We start from the raw sequence: 17,563 nt of genomic DNA on the forward strand, positions 1-17,563 counted from the left end.
TCCCCAGCAATTCCATTCATTAAGTACAAATTGAATACCTGATTTTTCCTTGATGCCAGACCATTTCATAAAGCCACAGAGGGCTTCAGTAACTAAAGGTGGCCTTTGGTAACTAACATGTTGCTTATTGGCAGTAAGAATAAGTCTGAATATGGAGCAAATTGATCTAAAAAAACACAAAAAAAAATTAGGTACAGTTCTACGAACTCATTATAACCCTAAGAGGTGGAGGTTCTTATGATCCTAAGGTTACTGTGATAAGTCAAGACACAGAGAAGTTTATCTAATGTTACATAGTTAATACTGGGATGCAGATCTTCATTGTGTGACTCAAGAACCTAGATATTATATATACATGTATTGGAACTAGGGAAGGGAAGGGGAATAGCAAAATGGAGAGACAAAGGATAAAAGACAAACCAATGCAACTGCAATACTTACAAAACTATATGCTCTAAAACATCTGTACAGGGGCTGGGGATATAGCCTAGTGGCAAGAGTGCCTGCCTCGGATACACGAGGCCCTAGGTTCGATTCCCCAGCACCACATATACAGAAAACGGCCAGAAGCGGCGCTGTGGCTCAAGTGGCAGAGTGCTACAGCCTTGAGCGGGAAGAAGCCAGGGACAGTGCTCAGGCCCTGAGTCCAAGGCCCAGGACTGGCCAAAAAAAAAAAATAAATAAAAAAAAAATAAAACATCTGTACAAGTCATGGGGGGAGGGAAGTGGGGAGGGAGGAAGGTGGGGGAAAATGAGCAAGGAGGTAACAAGTTGGATAAGAAATATACTCACTCACTGCCTTACGTATGAAACTGTAAACCCTCTGTACATCACTTTGACAATAAGGAAATAAATAAAAAATTAAAAAAATCTGTGTTCATAACTACTGTGTTATGGGGCCTATGGGGTAATTTCACAGTGTCAGCTCTGAAGTATTACATTTTCCAGACAATTCAAGATCAATCATTCTAACACCAAAGCACCTAATTTTAACCTTAAATCTACTGCATGCTTTTTATTTAAAATGTTTCAGGGTCACCATTCAAAAGATACCCTTTAGCCTACTTCTGTTTGTGTATAGAGCTCAGTACTTCACTGGGTACCTCCAGAATGCTGAAGGTATTTGAATTCAATTCTCTTCTTCTTTTCTCCTCTTCACTCTCATCTGAACAGGCCTTTCTTTTTATAGAACTTTTTAGGTTTATAGCAATAGTATTATCCTAAAATTTTTTAAAATAAGACATGTTCATTGTCTAAAGTGTAAAAATACAGAAAATGAAATATTAAGTGAAGGCTTTGTAGCCAATGAAAGGGCTTCTGATGAAGGAATTTTCACATGGAATATACCAGATGAGCCCTACAGTTTATTCTAATAAAATATTTCCTCAGTTCCGTTTCCTGAAACACTTAACATATCACCATCAGAGTTGCCTGGTCTTGTCTGTTTCCTCTGTCTAATTACATTACCACTTTCCCTGCAAGGCATGACATGATGTCCTCAAGTCGTCCATGGCCTGATTTACTAATGAAATTTCCTGGTGTTATCTGTCTTAGGTAAGACACAATTGTCCTATGGTCAGAAAAGTATCTTATGGGGGCTGGGGATATGGCCTAGTGGCAAGAGAGCTTGCCTCCTATACATGAGGCCCTGGGTTCGATTCCCCAGCACCACATATACAGAAAACGGCCAGAAGCGGCGCTGTGGCTCAAGTGGCAGAGTGCTAGCCTTGAGCGGGAAGAAGCCAGGGACAGTGCTCAGGCCCTGAGTCCAAGGCCCAGGACTGGCAAAAAAAAAAAAAAAAAAAAAGTATCTTATGTTCTGAACCTTCGTACTCATGCATGCAGGAAAGTATTTTAGGCTATTCACTACACACATACGCTTGTTCAGATTTGCTCAGTGGTGTCTGTAGGCCATCTGAATCCAATTTATCTGATATTTGAGATGCTTACTAAAAATTGAGGTTCTGGACACTACTCAAGACATGTTAAATAAAAATATCTAAGGTTGCAGTCAGAGATCAACATTTCCTCCTCTAGCAAAGCAAGTGTTATTTTTACTTGCCATTGGAAAATTGCCAAACATATTAAAATATAGAGAATAATACAATGAGCCCCACGTGTTTTGAAATTCAGTGTCAATAATTGTCAACTCATGGCCAGTGTTTTTCTACCTGTAATTTAAAGAGCATTCCAGACATCATACTGCTTGAATATGTCCGTTTTTATAAGATACAACCACAAGAAAGTTGTCATACAGAAAAGTTATTACCACTAACCTAATATCATTATTTTTTGGGTTCAAATTTTACTTGTCTCATACAATGTTTCTTCTTCTTCTTTTTTTTTTTTTTGGCCAGTCCTGGGCCTTGAACTCAGGACTTGAGCACTGTCCCTGGCTTCCTTTTGCTCAAGGCTAACACTCTGCCACTTGAGCCACAGCGCCACTTCTGGCCGTTTTCTGTATATGTGGTACTGGGGAATTGAACCCAGGGCCTCATGTATACGAGGCAAGCTCTCTTGCCACTAGGCCATATCCCCAGCCCTCATTGTTTCTTAACTGTGTAGTATTTTAGAAGCTTAGTTATGTAACTGCTCAAGGCTGGATGGGCTCCTATCTGGGCTTATTATTCAGTTCCTGTACTGATAACCTGTCTTTTCACTGATCTGACTACAATTTTTTCCTGTATATTTTGTCTTATTTTCATCTCTAAATGACTTCTGATTGTATATGTATGGAAATAACCCTTCTGAATTCTAGTATATCTAAAAATAGTCTTTGCCACCCTCATACTTCATTGATATGCATGTTTGGTAGAAGATTCCATGCTGGTGTAGCTTTATCAGAAGTTTTCAGACATTATTCCATTATCTACTATTTGTGCTAAGAAGTCTGACATGGTTCTGATTTCACTGTGTTTATATTTTTTTTCTCTTAAGTCTTATGATCTTTGTGATCTTTATGTTTTGCATTTTTTAATAATTCATGCAAGGTAGTATTATTTTATAATAGGTGCTCAGTGGACTTCTATCAATTTTCAGTTCTAGAAATTTATTATTTTCTTCTTTTACTGCTTTTTACCTTTGTTTTCCCCTACCTAATATTTTGGAAATTTAAAATGGGTAAATATTCTACATCTCTCATCTTTTGCTTAAATTCTTGAGTCTCTGGGTTTGTTGTTGCTTCTGTTACTTATTTTTGTATTCCTATTCAGTTAAATTCCTTGACTTTCCCTCTATTGCATTTCTCTTTTATTTTGGCAAGAATGCTATTTTATTTCTAGATCAGCTGGGATCTCAAGGGCATCTGTTTCAGGTTATTGCTGCAGCCATACTTCTTCCTCTAAGCTGTTGTTTTATAAATCTCAGTACACAAATTAATTTGCCTCTTGGACTAATTTGTTTCATGTCATGGGCCATTTATTCTGATAGCTCAGCCTCTTTTGAGCTACTGATTTTTCCATTTGTCCCATGACTTTAATTATCCATTCGTGGGTTCTTTCTGGCCTTTCACAGTTTAGGAGGACAACTACTGTTCCTCAGACCATAGGCAATGAATCCATGTTCCAGCTTTGTATCTTGGCCAGTAGTAAATGCTATTTCAAAATAGTTTTGTAGAGATCTGCCTAAAGTAAGTAACTGGGAGGTCAGAAGTCCAGAAGTGCCATAGACTGTTGTGTCGAGTTTGCAGGACATTGGTGCCACTGTGGATAGCTTGTGATGATAGGGCATCACACTCTATGTGTCTTTCCTGCATTCTGCACAGCTCTTGGTACTGTTTATGTTTTATCCCCCCTCCGTCCCCCACTCCCCATGTTATCTCCAGAGATCTGACTCACAATTGATGTATCACTTACCTCCTTTAATCCCCTAATCACCATTTAGCTACTCCCCCTTGACCCTTTGGACACAAGGACCCATTGTGTAATTCCTATTGTTTAGAAAAATTATCTCCTTTTGTCTCGTGTCTCAAACATTACTGTGAAATATGCCATAAATACCAGAGTATATCTAATAAATTAAAGATGAATAAAAAATTAATGACCATGTACTTGCCACCTAATTTTAAACATAACTTCTCTCCCTCTACATAAGCTATACTTTGATACTTTCTCTCTTTTTTTTTTTTTACAGCTTTTACTAGCATTGATTAGTTGTACAAGGGGATTACGTCTTGACATGTCCTTATATGCATGCGATACATCTGATTAGTCTCTTGCCTTCTATTTTCCTACCTCTCTGTCTCCCACCTCCCTCAAACTAGCTTCAACAAACTTCCTTGTTCTGTTTTCACATTTGTACATAAAGTCTTGCGGTCATATTTACTCTCATTCACCGTCTTTGTTCACCCTCCTTCCCCCTACAAGTACCCCAAACCCAGACAGGACTTATTTACATTCCTTTCATATTGGTATTTCATAGATGTATATGCAGTATACAGTGCTTTAATCACATTATTCCCTTCATTTACTATTTTAATTTCTAATTGCATTCTTTAGTATACATTTATTTTGTCTTCCAGACACTGATTGTGACAGTATGCCCCATACAGGTAATTTCAGCTGACTCTTTCTCTCCCTCTGCTGAGATCATGTATCTGAGAACAGGAGTATGGCTATATTGAATTCTACCTCTTAATGACCAAATGGGAAAAAAAGAGGAAAATGTATCTAGTGTACATACTGAGCTATTTATATCAGAAATCCAAATGGTTGCACTTAGGGATTGGTGAGGCAGATAGGCCATCAGTGCTTTCTCTTGGCAGGCTTTTCCCTGGTGCACTGCTAACTCACAAGTTTCCTTCATGGGAAGAAGAAAAAAAATCTACTCCTGACATTTGCCATAATGGTTTCTCATGTCTGCGTGCACAAAAATCTACACAATTACGCATGTGATTTGCAGTCCCCTTCCCTGAGTTTACCTGCCATAACCTTCCCAGCTATCATTTATGGTTTTCATACCAGGTGGCTGCAAGGCTGCTTGTCAGCATTTGCTGAATGCCTACTATGTGCTAGCTGTGCTTTCAGATGCTTGGCCTTCACTATTGAGGTAGACAAGATCCCTGCTCTCACGGTTCCCCATGACTGGACTGGTGAGCACACCATGCTCTGAATGTTTGAGTTAGAAGTCATTTAGTAAGCTGGAGTTATTCTTGAACTGGGTTAGGGGTCCGGTGGCTACTATCAGAAGTCAAACAAGGCTTCGAGCTGACTCCTCAGAGGTCATGTTGTACCGAGTCGATGATTTCAGAGCTCTGGTGGGGGGATTCTTATGTCCGGGCTGATCCTCTGTCCTAATTTACAATGGACAATCTGGGTTAACTCTCTTATCCTCATGTAGTTATTAATATAACCCTTAGTCTCTCTGAAAAGCATTCCAGCTTTGGACAGTTATTTATATAATTGTATAGATTAATCATATTGGCTTTTTAGTTTTTTTTTGCTGCAATATATTAGTGACTTAAGACACCAAATATTTAGGTTTTGCTCATGGATCCGTGCGTCACTTGCAGCTTTGCTCCAGGCTATGGGTCAGGGTCAGGTTTGTTTATTCCTCATTCTAGACTTTGGGCCTGTGTCTGTCTTTTAATGGTACACTCTCTAGAAGTTCAGCCAAGCTGAGAGAGCTCTTGTTCTCATGCACAATGTCAGGGTTCCAGAGTCCTCTAATCTGTGGGGAGATGGGCTGCATCAGCTCATCTTCCACTGGCTGGAGCAAGCCATCTATCCAGGACCAGCATCAGGGGAGTGGGATTTATGTAGGCCCCTTGGAGGGGAGGGCTGTGGCAGGGAAGAAGGACAAGTTAGTGAATGATGACAAAATTATCACCTCACATTCCTAAACCCACTGCTTCCTGGCTTACCCCTACCCCAGTCTTTTCATGCTGAGTGTGTGTGTGTGTGTGTGTGCGCGCGTGCGCGCGCGCGCGCGTGTGTGTACATGCCAGCTTCGGGGCTTGAATTCAGGGCCTGGGTATTGCCCTTTAGCTTTTAGCTTTTTCACTCTACCATTTGAGTCACAGCTCCACTTCTGGTTTTTTGTGTTTTTTTTAGTGGTTACTTGGAGATAAGATTCTCTCAGATCTTTCTTCCTTGGCTGGCTACCAACCATGATCCTCAGATCTTGCTTCCTAGTAGCTAAGATTACAGGCATTACCTGCTACATGGGGTTTTTAAGCAGTATACGTGCCAAGACAAAGCTGTAATAATGGGCCGATTGAAAGGAAGAAGTTTGCCTCCATTTGGATTATGTTGACATTATGAAATTTTACTATGGTGGTATGGAGCCTGATTCGTGTTTCGATTCTAGGGTACGGGTGGAGATGGGATGTTTGCTATGGCAGCTGGATTCACTGGGGCAGGGTCTCTTCCATTCCTGTGCCCCCAGCCCTACCATCTTTCCTGGTGTCTGAGTCTGACACCATATGAGCTGTCAGAGCCAAATGGAACCTGAGGTCACACCATATTCTCCCCACCCCATGTTGGGGCCCCAGGTGGTATGGATTCTAGCATGTTTTACTTTACTTACACCTACTCTACATTCTGTCCCCTATCCCTCCACCTGGGAATTTTAATTTTTGCTCAATGTCCTTTCACTTCCTAAAGGATTAATCATTGATTGGCTTTTCCTAAAGCCATTCCAGAAATTCCTTCAGGTTACTGGTTTAGTGATAGATTGGCAATACCTTGTCTGTTTTCCATTTCTTATCACAGTTCTGTGGAATTTGCAAAAGCAAAATGCACAGAGATTCAAGCTCAGTCGCATACACTGAAATTGAAACCCCATTGTTTTCAAAATGAGATGTAATTTTGTTTCACCACAATGGCAAGTTTGATTAGGAAGCATAAGACACATCTAGTAGATTCATTACCAACTGGCAGTTGGCTTTCTTTCAGGAGCAGTTTTTAAGGTTTTTTTTTTTGTACTGGGGATTCACCTGACGGCTTTGTACATATTAAACAAATGCTTTGCCTTTTGGGTGACAACTCCAGCCCTCTTGCTGTTTTGGTTTTGCAATAGGGTCTTGCTATCTTTGCCTCCAAGTCATCATGAACCCTCCTAAGTAGCTGGGAGTACAGGCATACGCCACCATTCTTGGTTCGGGAGGAAATTTTCAGGAACAGTGTTATTATTTCGTGACAATGATCAAAGGATTTTCAGAGTTGTGTTGGAAAGCATATGGATGGTGATTGGTCAGCTTGACTCAGGAGGTGAGTAACTTGCAGGTGTGAACTATAGGCTCCAGCAGAAAAGCAGCTTACTACAGATCCAAGAGTATTGGCATTCCTGTGGAGAGTTGAAATCGCGAGGACTAAAGAACTGATTTTTGCATGATCTAGAGTATGACCCTCAGAACCTCTGGAGTTCTGTCTTGCTTGTCATTGTATCTCCAAAGCCTTGTATACTATCGGACACATAGTGGACATTCACAAAGCTGTGGTGGAAGCAATGAAGATATTAATGGTGGAAAATAGGGGCAAATCCTGGGGAGTGTGCTGGGGTATCCTGAGTGCAGGAAAACACAGTAAGAAGAGATGTGGATGTGCTTTAATAGCAGCAGGACTGAGTTCAGATTGATGCCTCTGCCTCTCGAGCTCTATTCTTGGGTAGAGTAAGGGCTCTTAAGAGAATGGATTTAACTTTAACTGTAATTTTATAGTACCTGACACTTCTCTGCTCAGAAAATATTAATAACTTGTGTTACCTGTAAGATAGAGTCTGGTTAGACTTGCAGACATTCCTATTTACTGAAGCGTACCCATTCGTTTTGCAGTTCGTCACAGGCTGCCTGCCATGGTATTATTTCCTCTATGCTTTTACTCACCAATCCTCTGGTTTGTGTCTTAATCTTCATCCATTACTGCCATGGGATCAGGTGATCCAGCACCATCCCTAACCTGGCCTGGCAGTCAGCTCCTTGGGGATGGCTGCCTGAGATGGTCATTCTGCCCACACTGTGCAATGGGCAGATGTGGGCAGGTGGGGGAGGGGGCACCACCACACTGACCTTTATCTTTGCTTCTTTGCAGATATCTCAGTGAGCCTGCTAACCCTGGTAGTCACTGCCTGTGGTCTCGCCCTCTTTGGTGTATCCCTCTTCGTGTCTTGGAAACTCTGCTGGGTTCCATGGCGAGAACGAGGCTTGTTCTCTGGTATCAAAGACAACAACCAGGAGCCTCTAAACTACACAGACACAGAGACCAATGAACAGGAGAACAGTGAGGACTTCCTAGACCCACCCACGCCCTGCCCTGACTCCTCCATGAAGATCAGCCACACCTCCCCTGATATTCCCCTCTCCACTCAGCCGGGAGTCCAGGAGAATTGTGCCCATGGCGTCCGGGTGCAGCGCCAAGTCACAGAGCCAACATCATCGGCTCGGTCAGTAATATCTCCTTACTTTCTGAATGTAAGACAAGGTCCACCCATCCCTCTTTTTTGGTACTGGTGGTATTGATTATCCAAGGAACCCATACTTTTGTATGTCCATTCAGAAACCTTTGCTTCTTGTGCTGAAATTAGTTCCAAAGTTCTGCTTAGTCTCCACAGAATCCATAAAAGTAATATCTAGCACTGTGAAGACTCACCATGTGTCAAGTATGAGGTAGATAACTTTATATCTATTATTTGATTAGGGCTTACAACTTGGAGATGGCTATGATTATCTTCCTTTTACAATAAACGAAAGAAATTTAAGTATTAAGAAACAAAGACATATTAGTAACCACTCAGGTCATAGACACTATTCCTTGGTGCTCTCCTAATGCTATAGAATTTATTTACTATGCCTCTGACCTAGTCTTGCAGTCACAAATAGGCTCATTCTAGACTCCACAAAGTAACTGGAGATCTTTGTCCATCGCGAGACTTTGTAAGACCTGCGAGTACATGGCCTAAGGTCATTCTTTTTTCCATCTTTTGTTATTAAGCAATAGAGACATCATGGTGTAGTGATTTAAACCATGGGCATTGGGGGTTAATAAACTGGCTTCACATATGTGTGTGACATAGAAAAAATTACACACCTTCTGTATGTATCCATTTTTCCTTTAGTCAAATAGGAATAGTACACGTAGCAGCTTTTAGGTGGTTTTGTGAAGGAAGTGCTGATACCTGCACAGATCTGTACCTACTAAGTGCTGCCATTTTACTCTCCATGTTCATGTTTTCATCACCATTGGCATTGAGACAGAACTCTCCCAAGACTCAGACATTAGACAATGATGAACTGGAAGCTAAAAGTTTTTAATAAGAGATTTTAGAAAAAGAAACATAGGAAGCAACTTGTGTTAAAATGAAGATATTTGCTGAAGCTAAACATCCAGATCAAAATCACTGGCTATTAAAAAAAACTTTTAATAAGAGATTTTAAAAAAAGAAACACAGGAAGCAACTTGTGTTAAAATGAAGATATTTGCTTGAGTGATAGCCAGAGGAATAGCAATGTACTATTTTCTTTTAAGAAAATATGAACATGGTTTGGAGGAGGTTTTTTTTTTCCAAAATCTTTATTCTCTAGAAACAGAAATAAGATGTTTTTACCCTTTTTTTATGATAATCAGGTTTATCCTAGAGACTCCACTCATTCACATTAAGTGGGATGAAATATGACAGTTTATAGTTTAATTTTTTCAGAAACCTATTTTAGCATCATTTCCAATTCTGAATCAAAGAGCTAAACCTAAAATATTCCTCTGTCAGGAAATGATTGTTTGCTATTTGATTTAGAAGAAATTCTCAGATTTTTATCACCAGCATTTCAGATTTAAGACTTAAAAATAGCTAGAGTTCTGTTCAGTGCTGTTATGAAGTTTATGCATAGTGCAGACTCATAATAACGAAGCCTTTTTGTTAAAAGACCTGAAGATGGGGTCTCCTTTGAAATTGTGTTCCAGTTCTACTCTGCATATGATTTTACTTGTCTGAGTTCCTTTAATACAGGGAAATAAAATTGCTTTGATTAAATTTGATCTAAGCATTCTGCATATAATTCTAATGAAATGATACTAGTAATATAACTGTAATTACCACACTATTTATTCTAGAAAAGTATATAAGTACTCTGTGTATCAAGAAATATCAACTGCTTAGAAGAGAAAAACACTGTTATCTTTACCAGTGATTTATGGAAATTGAGTAGAGGGAAATAAAAGAGAGCAAAGGAATTATCCCTGTAAAGATGCATTTTACACTTAGATTATTTTCTTTTTGAAGATATGCAATTAAACTATTTTTTTCCTGATGGTGAAAATTAGACTTTATAATAGCCAAACTGCCATGAGAAAACTAAAATCTTTGCAGCTACATTTGACCCAGTATTAACAATTTGCATTATTACACATTTAAAGCATTCATACCCGTATTACCACTGACCTAGTTTTATGTGTTCTGACTGGAAGTACATATCCCTGTCTACTAACGCACACTTCTTTAATTCTTTAGCAATTGTGTTGTGCCATAAACACAGATGCAAATATTCACTCAAACACATTCTTTTTTAAATATTTTCTTTTTTCAGAATTATTAATCGTTTTTAAAATTTTATTTCTTGGAGTAGTTGTACAAAGGAGTTTCCATTTAACCAATCAGTTTAAGAATGCAGTGTCTTGATCAGTGTCATCCCTTACAACTTTCCCACCCCTTTCAATCTGTTCCTTCCATGCAGATATTCTCACTGACCAAATGAAAAACTGAAAGAAATTTCCTTCAAATGCTGAAACATTTTTTTTTTTGGCCAGTCCTGGAGCTTCTACCGTTACAATACCTCTGCCCTATTTGGGGAGAAGTACAGGGATTTTGAACTTGTGACCTTGTTCTTTTTTTTTTTTTTGCCAGTCCTGGGGCTTGGACTCAGGGCCTGAGCACTGTCCCTGGCTTCTTTTTACTCAAGGCTAGCACTCTGCCACTTGAGCCACAGTGCCACTTCTGGCCGTTTTCTATATATGTGGTGCTGGGGAATCGAACTCAGGGCTTCATATATATGAGCCAAGCACTCTTGCCACTAGGCCATATTCCCAGCCCAAATGCTGAAACATTTTAACATCCTATTTTAAGTTAATATACTTAGGAAGGGAGAAGGTACTTTGCTGAGATCCCAAACGTTTGCTCTTCCATCTATTGTTATCTTTTGCTTTCTTCTTTCTTTATTTATTTTTTGGGGGGGCCAGTCCTGGGGCTTGGACTCAGGGCCTGAGCACTGTCCCTGGCTTCTTTTTGCACAAGGCTAGCACTCTGCCATTTGAGCCACAGCGCCACGTCTGGCCATTTTCTGTATATGTGGTGCTGGGGAATTGAACCCAGGGCCTCATGTATATGAGGCAAGCACTCTTGCCACTAGGCCATATCCCCAGCCCTTGCTTTCTTCTTTATTGTGTCCTTCATTTTGTCACTGCCACCATTCTCTTTCTTTCCAGGAGAAACTGGAATATTCTGTATTCCACCATCCTCTCTCCTGGTTCCTTCAGTACCTCTACCTTTTCCTACCGATAAATCTTCACACACATCATTCTCTGAGTCCAGGAAGCATTTTTTTAAATCTATCTTGAAACAGTTCTCACCTTTTACAGCGTTCCCAGACACCTCCTTGGCTGAGTTCACTTAAAACTTAGCCTTCCATTTCAGGGCACGTGATGTCTCACCATGGTTGCTCTAGCCTCTGTCATAGCTCTCCATCAGAAATCTCTACCTCACCTGGCTCTTTGGATTGGAAACGATCAGCTCACACCAGTGCTATATGAAAATCCTAAAGATGAGCTTTGTTCTATTTTCTAAGAATGTTTCTGGTCAGGATGACTTGCTGGTTTTATTTCTTCTAAGATCAAGTATGTTAAGACTCTATGTTTAGTTAGCTCAGATGCTATTAAAACCATTCAAATTTCCTGTTAATTCTCTTCAGCTTAGATGAAATCCCTCCTGTATTAGTGACCTTATATGTTGAGAATGTGAATATCTTCATTTTCTCAGAATTTTCAATACTGGAACTTTCTAATAAAGGTCTGAATGGCAAATATATGAAAATCCCTGGATCCCTAAAGTAGAAGAAACTTTAAAGGCCATCTCCTTCATTTCCTGATCCTTGTCCCATGATGACTATTTTAAGTGCCCTCGAATTTCCTTTGTGACACATTGGTACTATGAAATTTTAACTGGCAACCCTACAAATGGCCTCATAATAGCACAGCCTCGGCTCCTGCCAGGGCCACTGGGTCATACAACCCAAGAGTTGTTCTACAACCCCAGAGTCCATGTTCACCTAGACTTAGTAGGAGACTTTACCTGAAGGTTATGCATTCCAGCTACACTTCCTTCTGGTTCCTGTAGTATCCAAATCTTTTCCTGTCTAAAGATCTATACACACATTGTTTCCTCAGCCAGGAATACAATTCCTTTAACCTTGCCTTTATGGGCTACATTTTAGCTTTAACGCCCTAGCTGAAGTGACGTTTTGCTCCTGAATGTCTCTCTGACATCCCACCTGATGGATGTGTTCTATCCTCCACTCAGGATTCCTAGGCTGGTTTGCCTTCCCTCTTTCACAGCCTTGACTTCTGTTTATAAATGATGACTTGTTTGTTGTCTGGGACTTCCCTTTGGACATTGAGTTCCTGGTTCCTGTGTCCAGCCCCTAGATCCAGCCCCAGGCACATAGTAGACATTTTTTCTCATGAATAAATGACAGAGGCTGGGAATATAGCCTAATGGCAAGAGTGCTTGCTTCATATACATGAAGCCCTAGGTTCGATTTCTCAGCACCACATATATAGAAAACGGCCAGAAGTGGCACTGTGGTTCCAGTGGCAGAGTGCTAGCCTTGAGCAAAAAGAAGCCAGGGACAGTGCTCAGGCCCTGAGTTCAAGGCCCAGGACTGGCAAAAAAAAAAAAAGACAATGCATCAGTCAGTAGCAGGCCACCTTTCTCATGTTCTGCTGGCAAAAATGGCAAAGGGCCAAAAGTACAAAAGTACAAACGAAATAAGACCCACAATGGTGTGAGGCTGGTAGAAAGCCATTTATCTCAGGCTTAACATTAGTCAAGAGGCTCCTTTCTGTTCAGACTTTTGACCTTTTCTTTGAATGGAGCAACTCATAGTGTCACAAAATACACTGATAGGATTCAAAGAATCAGATAACCCTCACCTGAAACTCTTTATTAGCCACAGATCCAATACGAAATACATAAATAGTCAATGTTTGAATTACTGTGACCAGCACATTTTTATCAAGCTCTATTTTTGTGTGGGGAACAAAATAAAATTTGAATCACTCTTGTTATCTCTTCAGATTAAAAAAACCCCACAAAACTGTCAATTTCAAAATGGAGGTTACCTAGACCCTGAAATTATATGTAAATGCATATTTTCTCCACTGGAATTTAATTATTAGAAAGTATATCCACAGTGCTTTCCTAGCAATGAGAGTCCCTGAAGACTAGAGGGGAATAAAAGGAAGAAAGAAAGTATCTCTCTCCTCTTTAGGTCCCCGAAGAAGAGTACCAATCACACATTTTGAAATACTGAAATCATTCCTTAAAAGATTAATCTAGAAAGAATGCGCCAATGTAAAAGCACCTTGCCTTTGGGCTTCGGCTTCTTCCTGTGGCCTGGCTGCAGCTTAGCATAAGATTCAGATTCGTTCAGATGTTTTTGAGTATATGGTAGGAAATCTACTTTGAACTCATAGCTTTTTCCAAGCTCAACTGCTAATATTCCATCAGGTATAGCAAACCTAATTCATCTTTAAGATGTTTTCCTTGTCTTTGCAATGTCATCTAATGGCCCTGAGAGAAACCAGGAAGTAGAAGAAACCAAGAATTCCAACCTCAGAGCCAGCTTCTCTGAGCCTGTGTTGGGTGTGGCTTATTTCCAAGGAAGACCATCTCTTGACTTTTCTCCCTGCTTTCTAACCATTTTTGGTGTCATGTTTTCCTCTTTTTGTTCATCATATACATCAAGTTTAAGAACAGAGGATTCCACAGTGCTTTACAAAATGACTCCTCCTTACCACACTCACTCAGTGTCGTAAGCAATAGCACTCACTGCTATTCTAGAGAACCTAATACATACTACAAGAGCCACCTCACCTGGGGTGGGAGGAAATCCATTCCAATCTGTTGTACAGTTTTTCTTGTTCTTGCTTTGCACATGCTTTTATCATCCTACCTCCATTTCAGTAGCCTATGAGAGCTATGGAATATTGATTTTCCATTTCTGCCATCTCATCTTCTCCTTCATGTCCGTGGGGCAGTCTTCCTGCTCTGTACTTTTATTTCTCAACCCCTAAAGTGCTAACAATTATGCAGGGAAGTGCTGAGTTACTTCAGTTCTCTGGTCACTCTGAAATCTTCTATTCTATGCCCTTCAACTTTACTAAACTCTCTGGCTCCTGAAAAGAGCCCCAGGCCACAAGAAACTGTCATGCTTGCTTACAATCTGCTTTAAGGAACCATATTACAGTGGGTTTCAACTGTTTTCAACTCTGAATGAGGACAAAAGGAAGACTGGGAATGAAATGCTCATGGAAAAAATACTTGGTAAATAATACAGTTCCTGTTTGTGATTGAGTTTCGAGAAGAATACGTGAATATATTGGAACTTTCAGTGGGGGGGTGGGGGGGTTCTATATAGTTGAGTTCTCAGGGAATGAGGTTTAAAGTATAGATACATAATGGCCCTGTTCAACCCACCCACCGTACCCACTGGCAGTCCATCATTTTAGGAAGAATTGAACATGGAGTACCAATTTCTTCGAATTTTTCATCTAAGTAAATACATACAGTACAAGAGTACATTCCATTGCTAAGTAACCAAATCTATCTATTACAAATTTAAAGTAAAATTTACTTGGTAGGTTTAGTTGGACATAGAAAGGTAAAGGCACAATGTTGCAGTGATATATTGAATCCAAAGCCACTAGTACGAAACAGAAAGGTTCATTTGTTATATACAGAGTCTGCTCAGCAGCAGAGTAAAGTGACGTGACTTCATCCCCAAGAAGAGCCTCCATGGTCTTTAAGGGTGCCTTTTACTAAGTCGACAGTATCACTCACTAACCAGCACCCAAAGTGGTCCTTAATAGCCCCTGTTAGATATTCCTACAACTATTCCACACCTTTACTTTATCTCCTTTTTTTTGGCTGGTTAATTGGCAAGAAGACTCTCCCAGTCTTTTCTGCCAGGCCTGGATGTGAATCCCAATCCTTAGATCACAGTTTCCTGGGCATGTAGGATTACAGGGGTGAGCTATCAGTGTCCAGCTTGAAAGATGGACCTGTTAAAAATCTCGTCTCAAAGGAAAATCAGTGGCAGGAGGACATGGAATTGGTACTATCACCTCTGGCCCTGGCTGCTCCCTAACAGTTCTTCCTGCCCAGAGGCCGATAGCGTAAGATCAAAGCTCTGCTCTAGTGTACCAGTTGTTCCACTTCTCCCTTAAATCATCAGAAACCTTAAGATTATAGAGTTGGGGTTTTTTTTTAAATTTCTGGGAGAAAAGAACATTTTTATAGCAGCAAGTGTTAGACCATACAGAATGTTTGTGCCTCGGATATGTCTGCTTTGCTATGGTCTGTGTTGGGTGTGACAAGAACAAATGACAGCTCTGACAATGCCCTTGTTGTACCACGTGGGTGACTACTGATTAGGAGGGTATTTTGGGATGGAGCCGAATGTTTAGTGTGTTGACACCTGTGATGACAAAGGAGACGGCCCACCAGCATGTATTAGGGTCTGTTAATCCCATGTTTGCATCATTCATTAAATAAGGTCCTCTCAAGAAAAGAAAAGAAAAAAAAAGAAGGCAAATGCAAATGTTTACTCTCCCTCTCCAACTATTTGCCAGTCCCTCAGTGACGGCCCAGATGCTCTCATTAGCCTCCCATGGGAGACACCATTTTAATTAGTTATTGAGGGATAGCACAGAGCCCAATGTAAGGACAATGAAGAACAGCAAAAGTAAGCTTAAAAGCAACCTCGAATATGATTGCTTCCTTCACCTTGTAAGACATATTTTAAAGTGATTTCTAGAGAAACACCTAACCCAGGCCAATAAGCTTACAGAGTAAAGAGTAGACTCTAGGAGCAAATATTTAATTTGCAAATATTAATATCCAACGTTCTCTAACTGAATCTACTGTCATCGCGTTTATAGTAGCTCTTCTTTAGTTCTTGTGTCATCGATGTTTATTTCAGAAATGCAGGCTCTTGATTGTCAATCTCTCACATGATACAACTAAAGCATAATGTCAGCTCTGTCACTCATACGTGTCACAGACACTACCATCCTCCACAACTCCACCCCGGTCCCCGGTCACATCCCTCTGCCCAGGAGCAAAAGCTGTGTTCTTGTCGTGTAATGATTTGATCTGAACTGTGTAAAAATGCACATCCTTATAAAGCTGTAAGCCAATGACACTCATTTGGAGAGAGATGCACTCTTCTTAAAAACAACACTTAGCTAACCATTTCAATTTCAGGATATTATCTACAAAGGTGAATAATTTTATTTTTAAAGCAGCTTGTACAAATCTTTACATTCCACCAACCAGATAAGCTTCTTTAATGGCACATTAGGCAGTTTGGAAAATGCATTAAACCTTTAAAGCTCCAAGGTCATATGTTAGTCAGTTCATTTCCTGATACCAAGCCTCAATTTTGAGCTTCAAGCCTTAGGGAGCAGCTTACTCACACTGATGAGCATTTTGAATTTAGGCCAAAAAGGAAAAAAAAAAAAAAGCCCATAGATCTAAGCTCTTAACAGGACACAACAGACTACCTACATTCCAGGCGCAAGTTTCTGAAAGACCCGTAGCTAATGAGGTTATAACTTTGCTCTGTCTTGCTCTTCATTCAAGGCATAATTCAATCCGAAGACAACTCAACCTGTCAAACCCGGACTTCAATATCCAGCAACTTCAAAAACAGGAGCAGTTGACTGGAATTGGTAGAATTAAACCAGAGTTATATAAGCAAAGGTCCTTGGATAATGACGACGGGAGAAGGAATAACAGCAAAGCTTGTGGGAAACTGAACTTTATTTTGAAATATGACTGTGACTTAGAGCAGCTCATAGTAAAGATTCACAAAGCTGTCAATTTGCCCGCCAAGGATTTTTCTGGAACTTCAGATCCTTACGTCAAGATCTACTTACTTCCTGATCGGAAAACAAAACACCAGACTAAAGTTCACAGAAAGACCCTGAACCCGGTGTTCGATGAAGTGTTTTTATTTCCAGTTCCCTACAATGACCTTGAAGCTCGGAAGCTTCACTTTTCTGTATACGACTTTGACAGGTTCTCTCGCCACGACTTAATCGGCCAAGTGGTGGTGGATCACTTCCTGGACTTGGCTGATTTCCCCAGGGAGTGCATCCTCTGGAAGGATATCGAGTATGTCACTAACGTGAGTCCAGCATTTCTTCATTTGGGAGTGGGTGCTTCTTGGTTAACACCGAATCAGATTCTTGATGGAATGAGTATAAAACTCATGCCAATATCGTTTGGGCTGTTGTTTTAGTACCTTTACACAGACAAGATTTTTAAAATAATATTCATTTTGAAATTGCCAGGAATT

At 40.3% G+C, this 17,563-nt stretch overlaps 1 protein-coding gene across 1 annotated transcript in view; it reads left to right on the forward strand.

Annotated features, from left to right (window-relative positions):
• The window catches only part of Syt9 (synaptotagmin 9), a 165,564-nt gene that overhangs the window by 44,214 nt on the left and 103,787 nt on the right, over positions 1-17,563 (forward strand). Inside the window, exons 2-3 of the mRNA XM_048359917.1 lie at positions 8,028-8,379; positions 16,846-17,392. Coding sequence (XP_048215874.1) covers positions 8,028-8,379; positions 16,846-17,392 — 899 coding nt within the window. The remainder of the gene's footprint in view (positions 1-8,027; positions 8,380-16,845; positions 17,393-17,563) is intronic.

The sequence above is a fragment of the Perognathus longimembris genome, chromosome 13 (assembly GCF_023159225.1).
Source record: "Perognathus longimembris pacificus isolate PPM17 chromosome 13, ASM2315922v1, whole genome shotgun sequence".
In the NCBI taxonomy this organism is placed as follows: domain Eukaryota; kingdom Metazoa; phylum Chordata; class Mammalia; order Rodentia; family Heteromyidae; genus Perognathus; species Perognathus longimembris.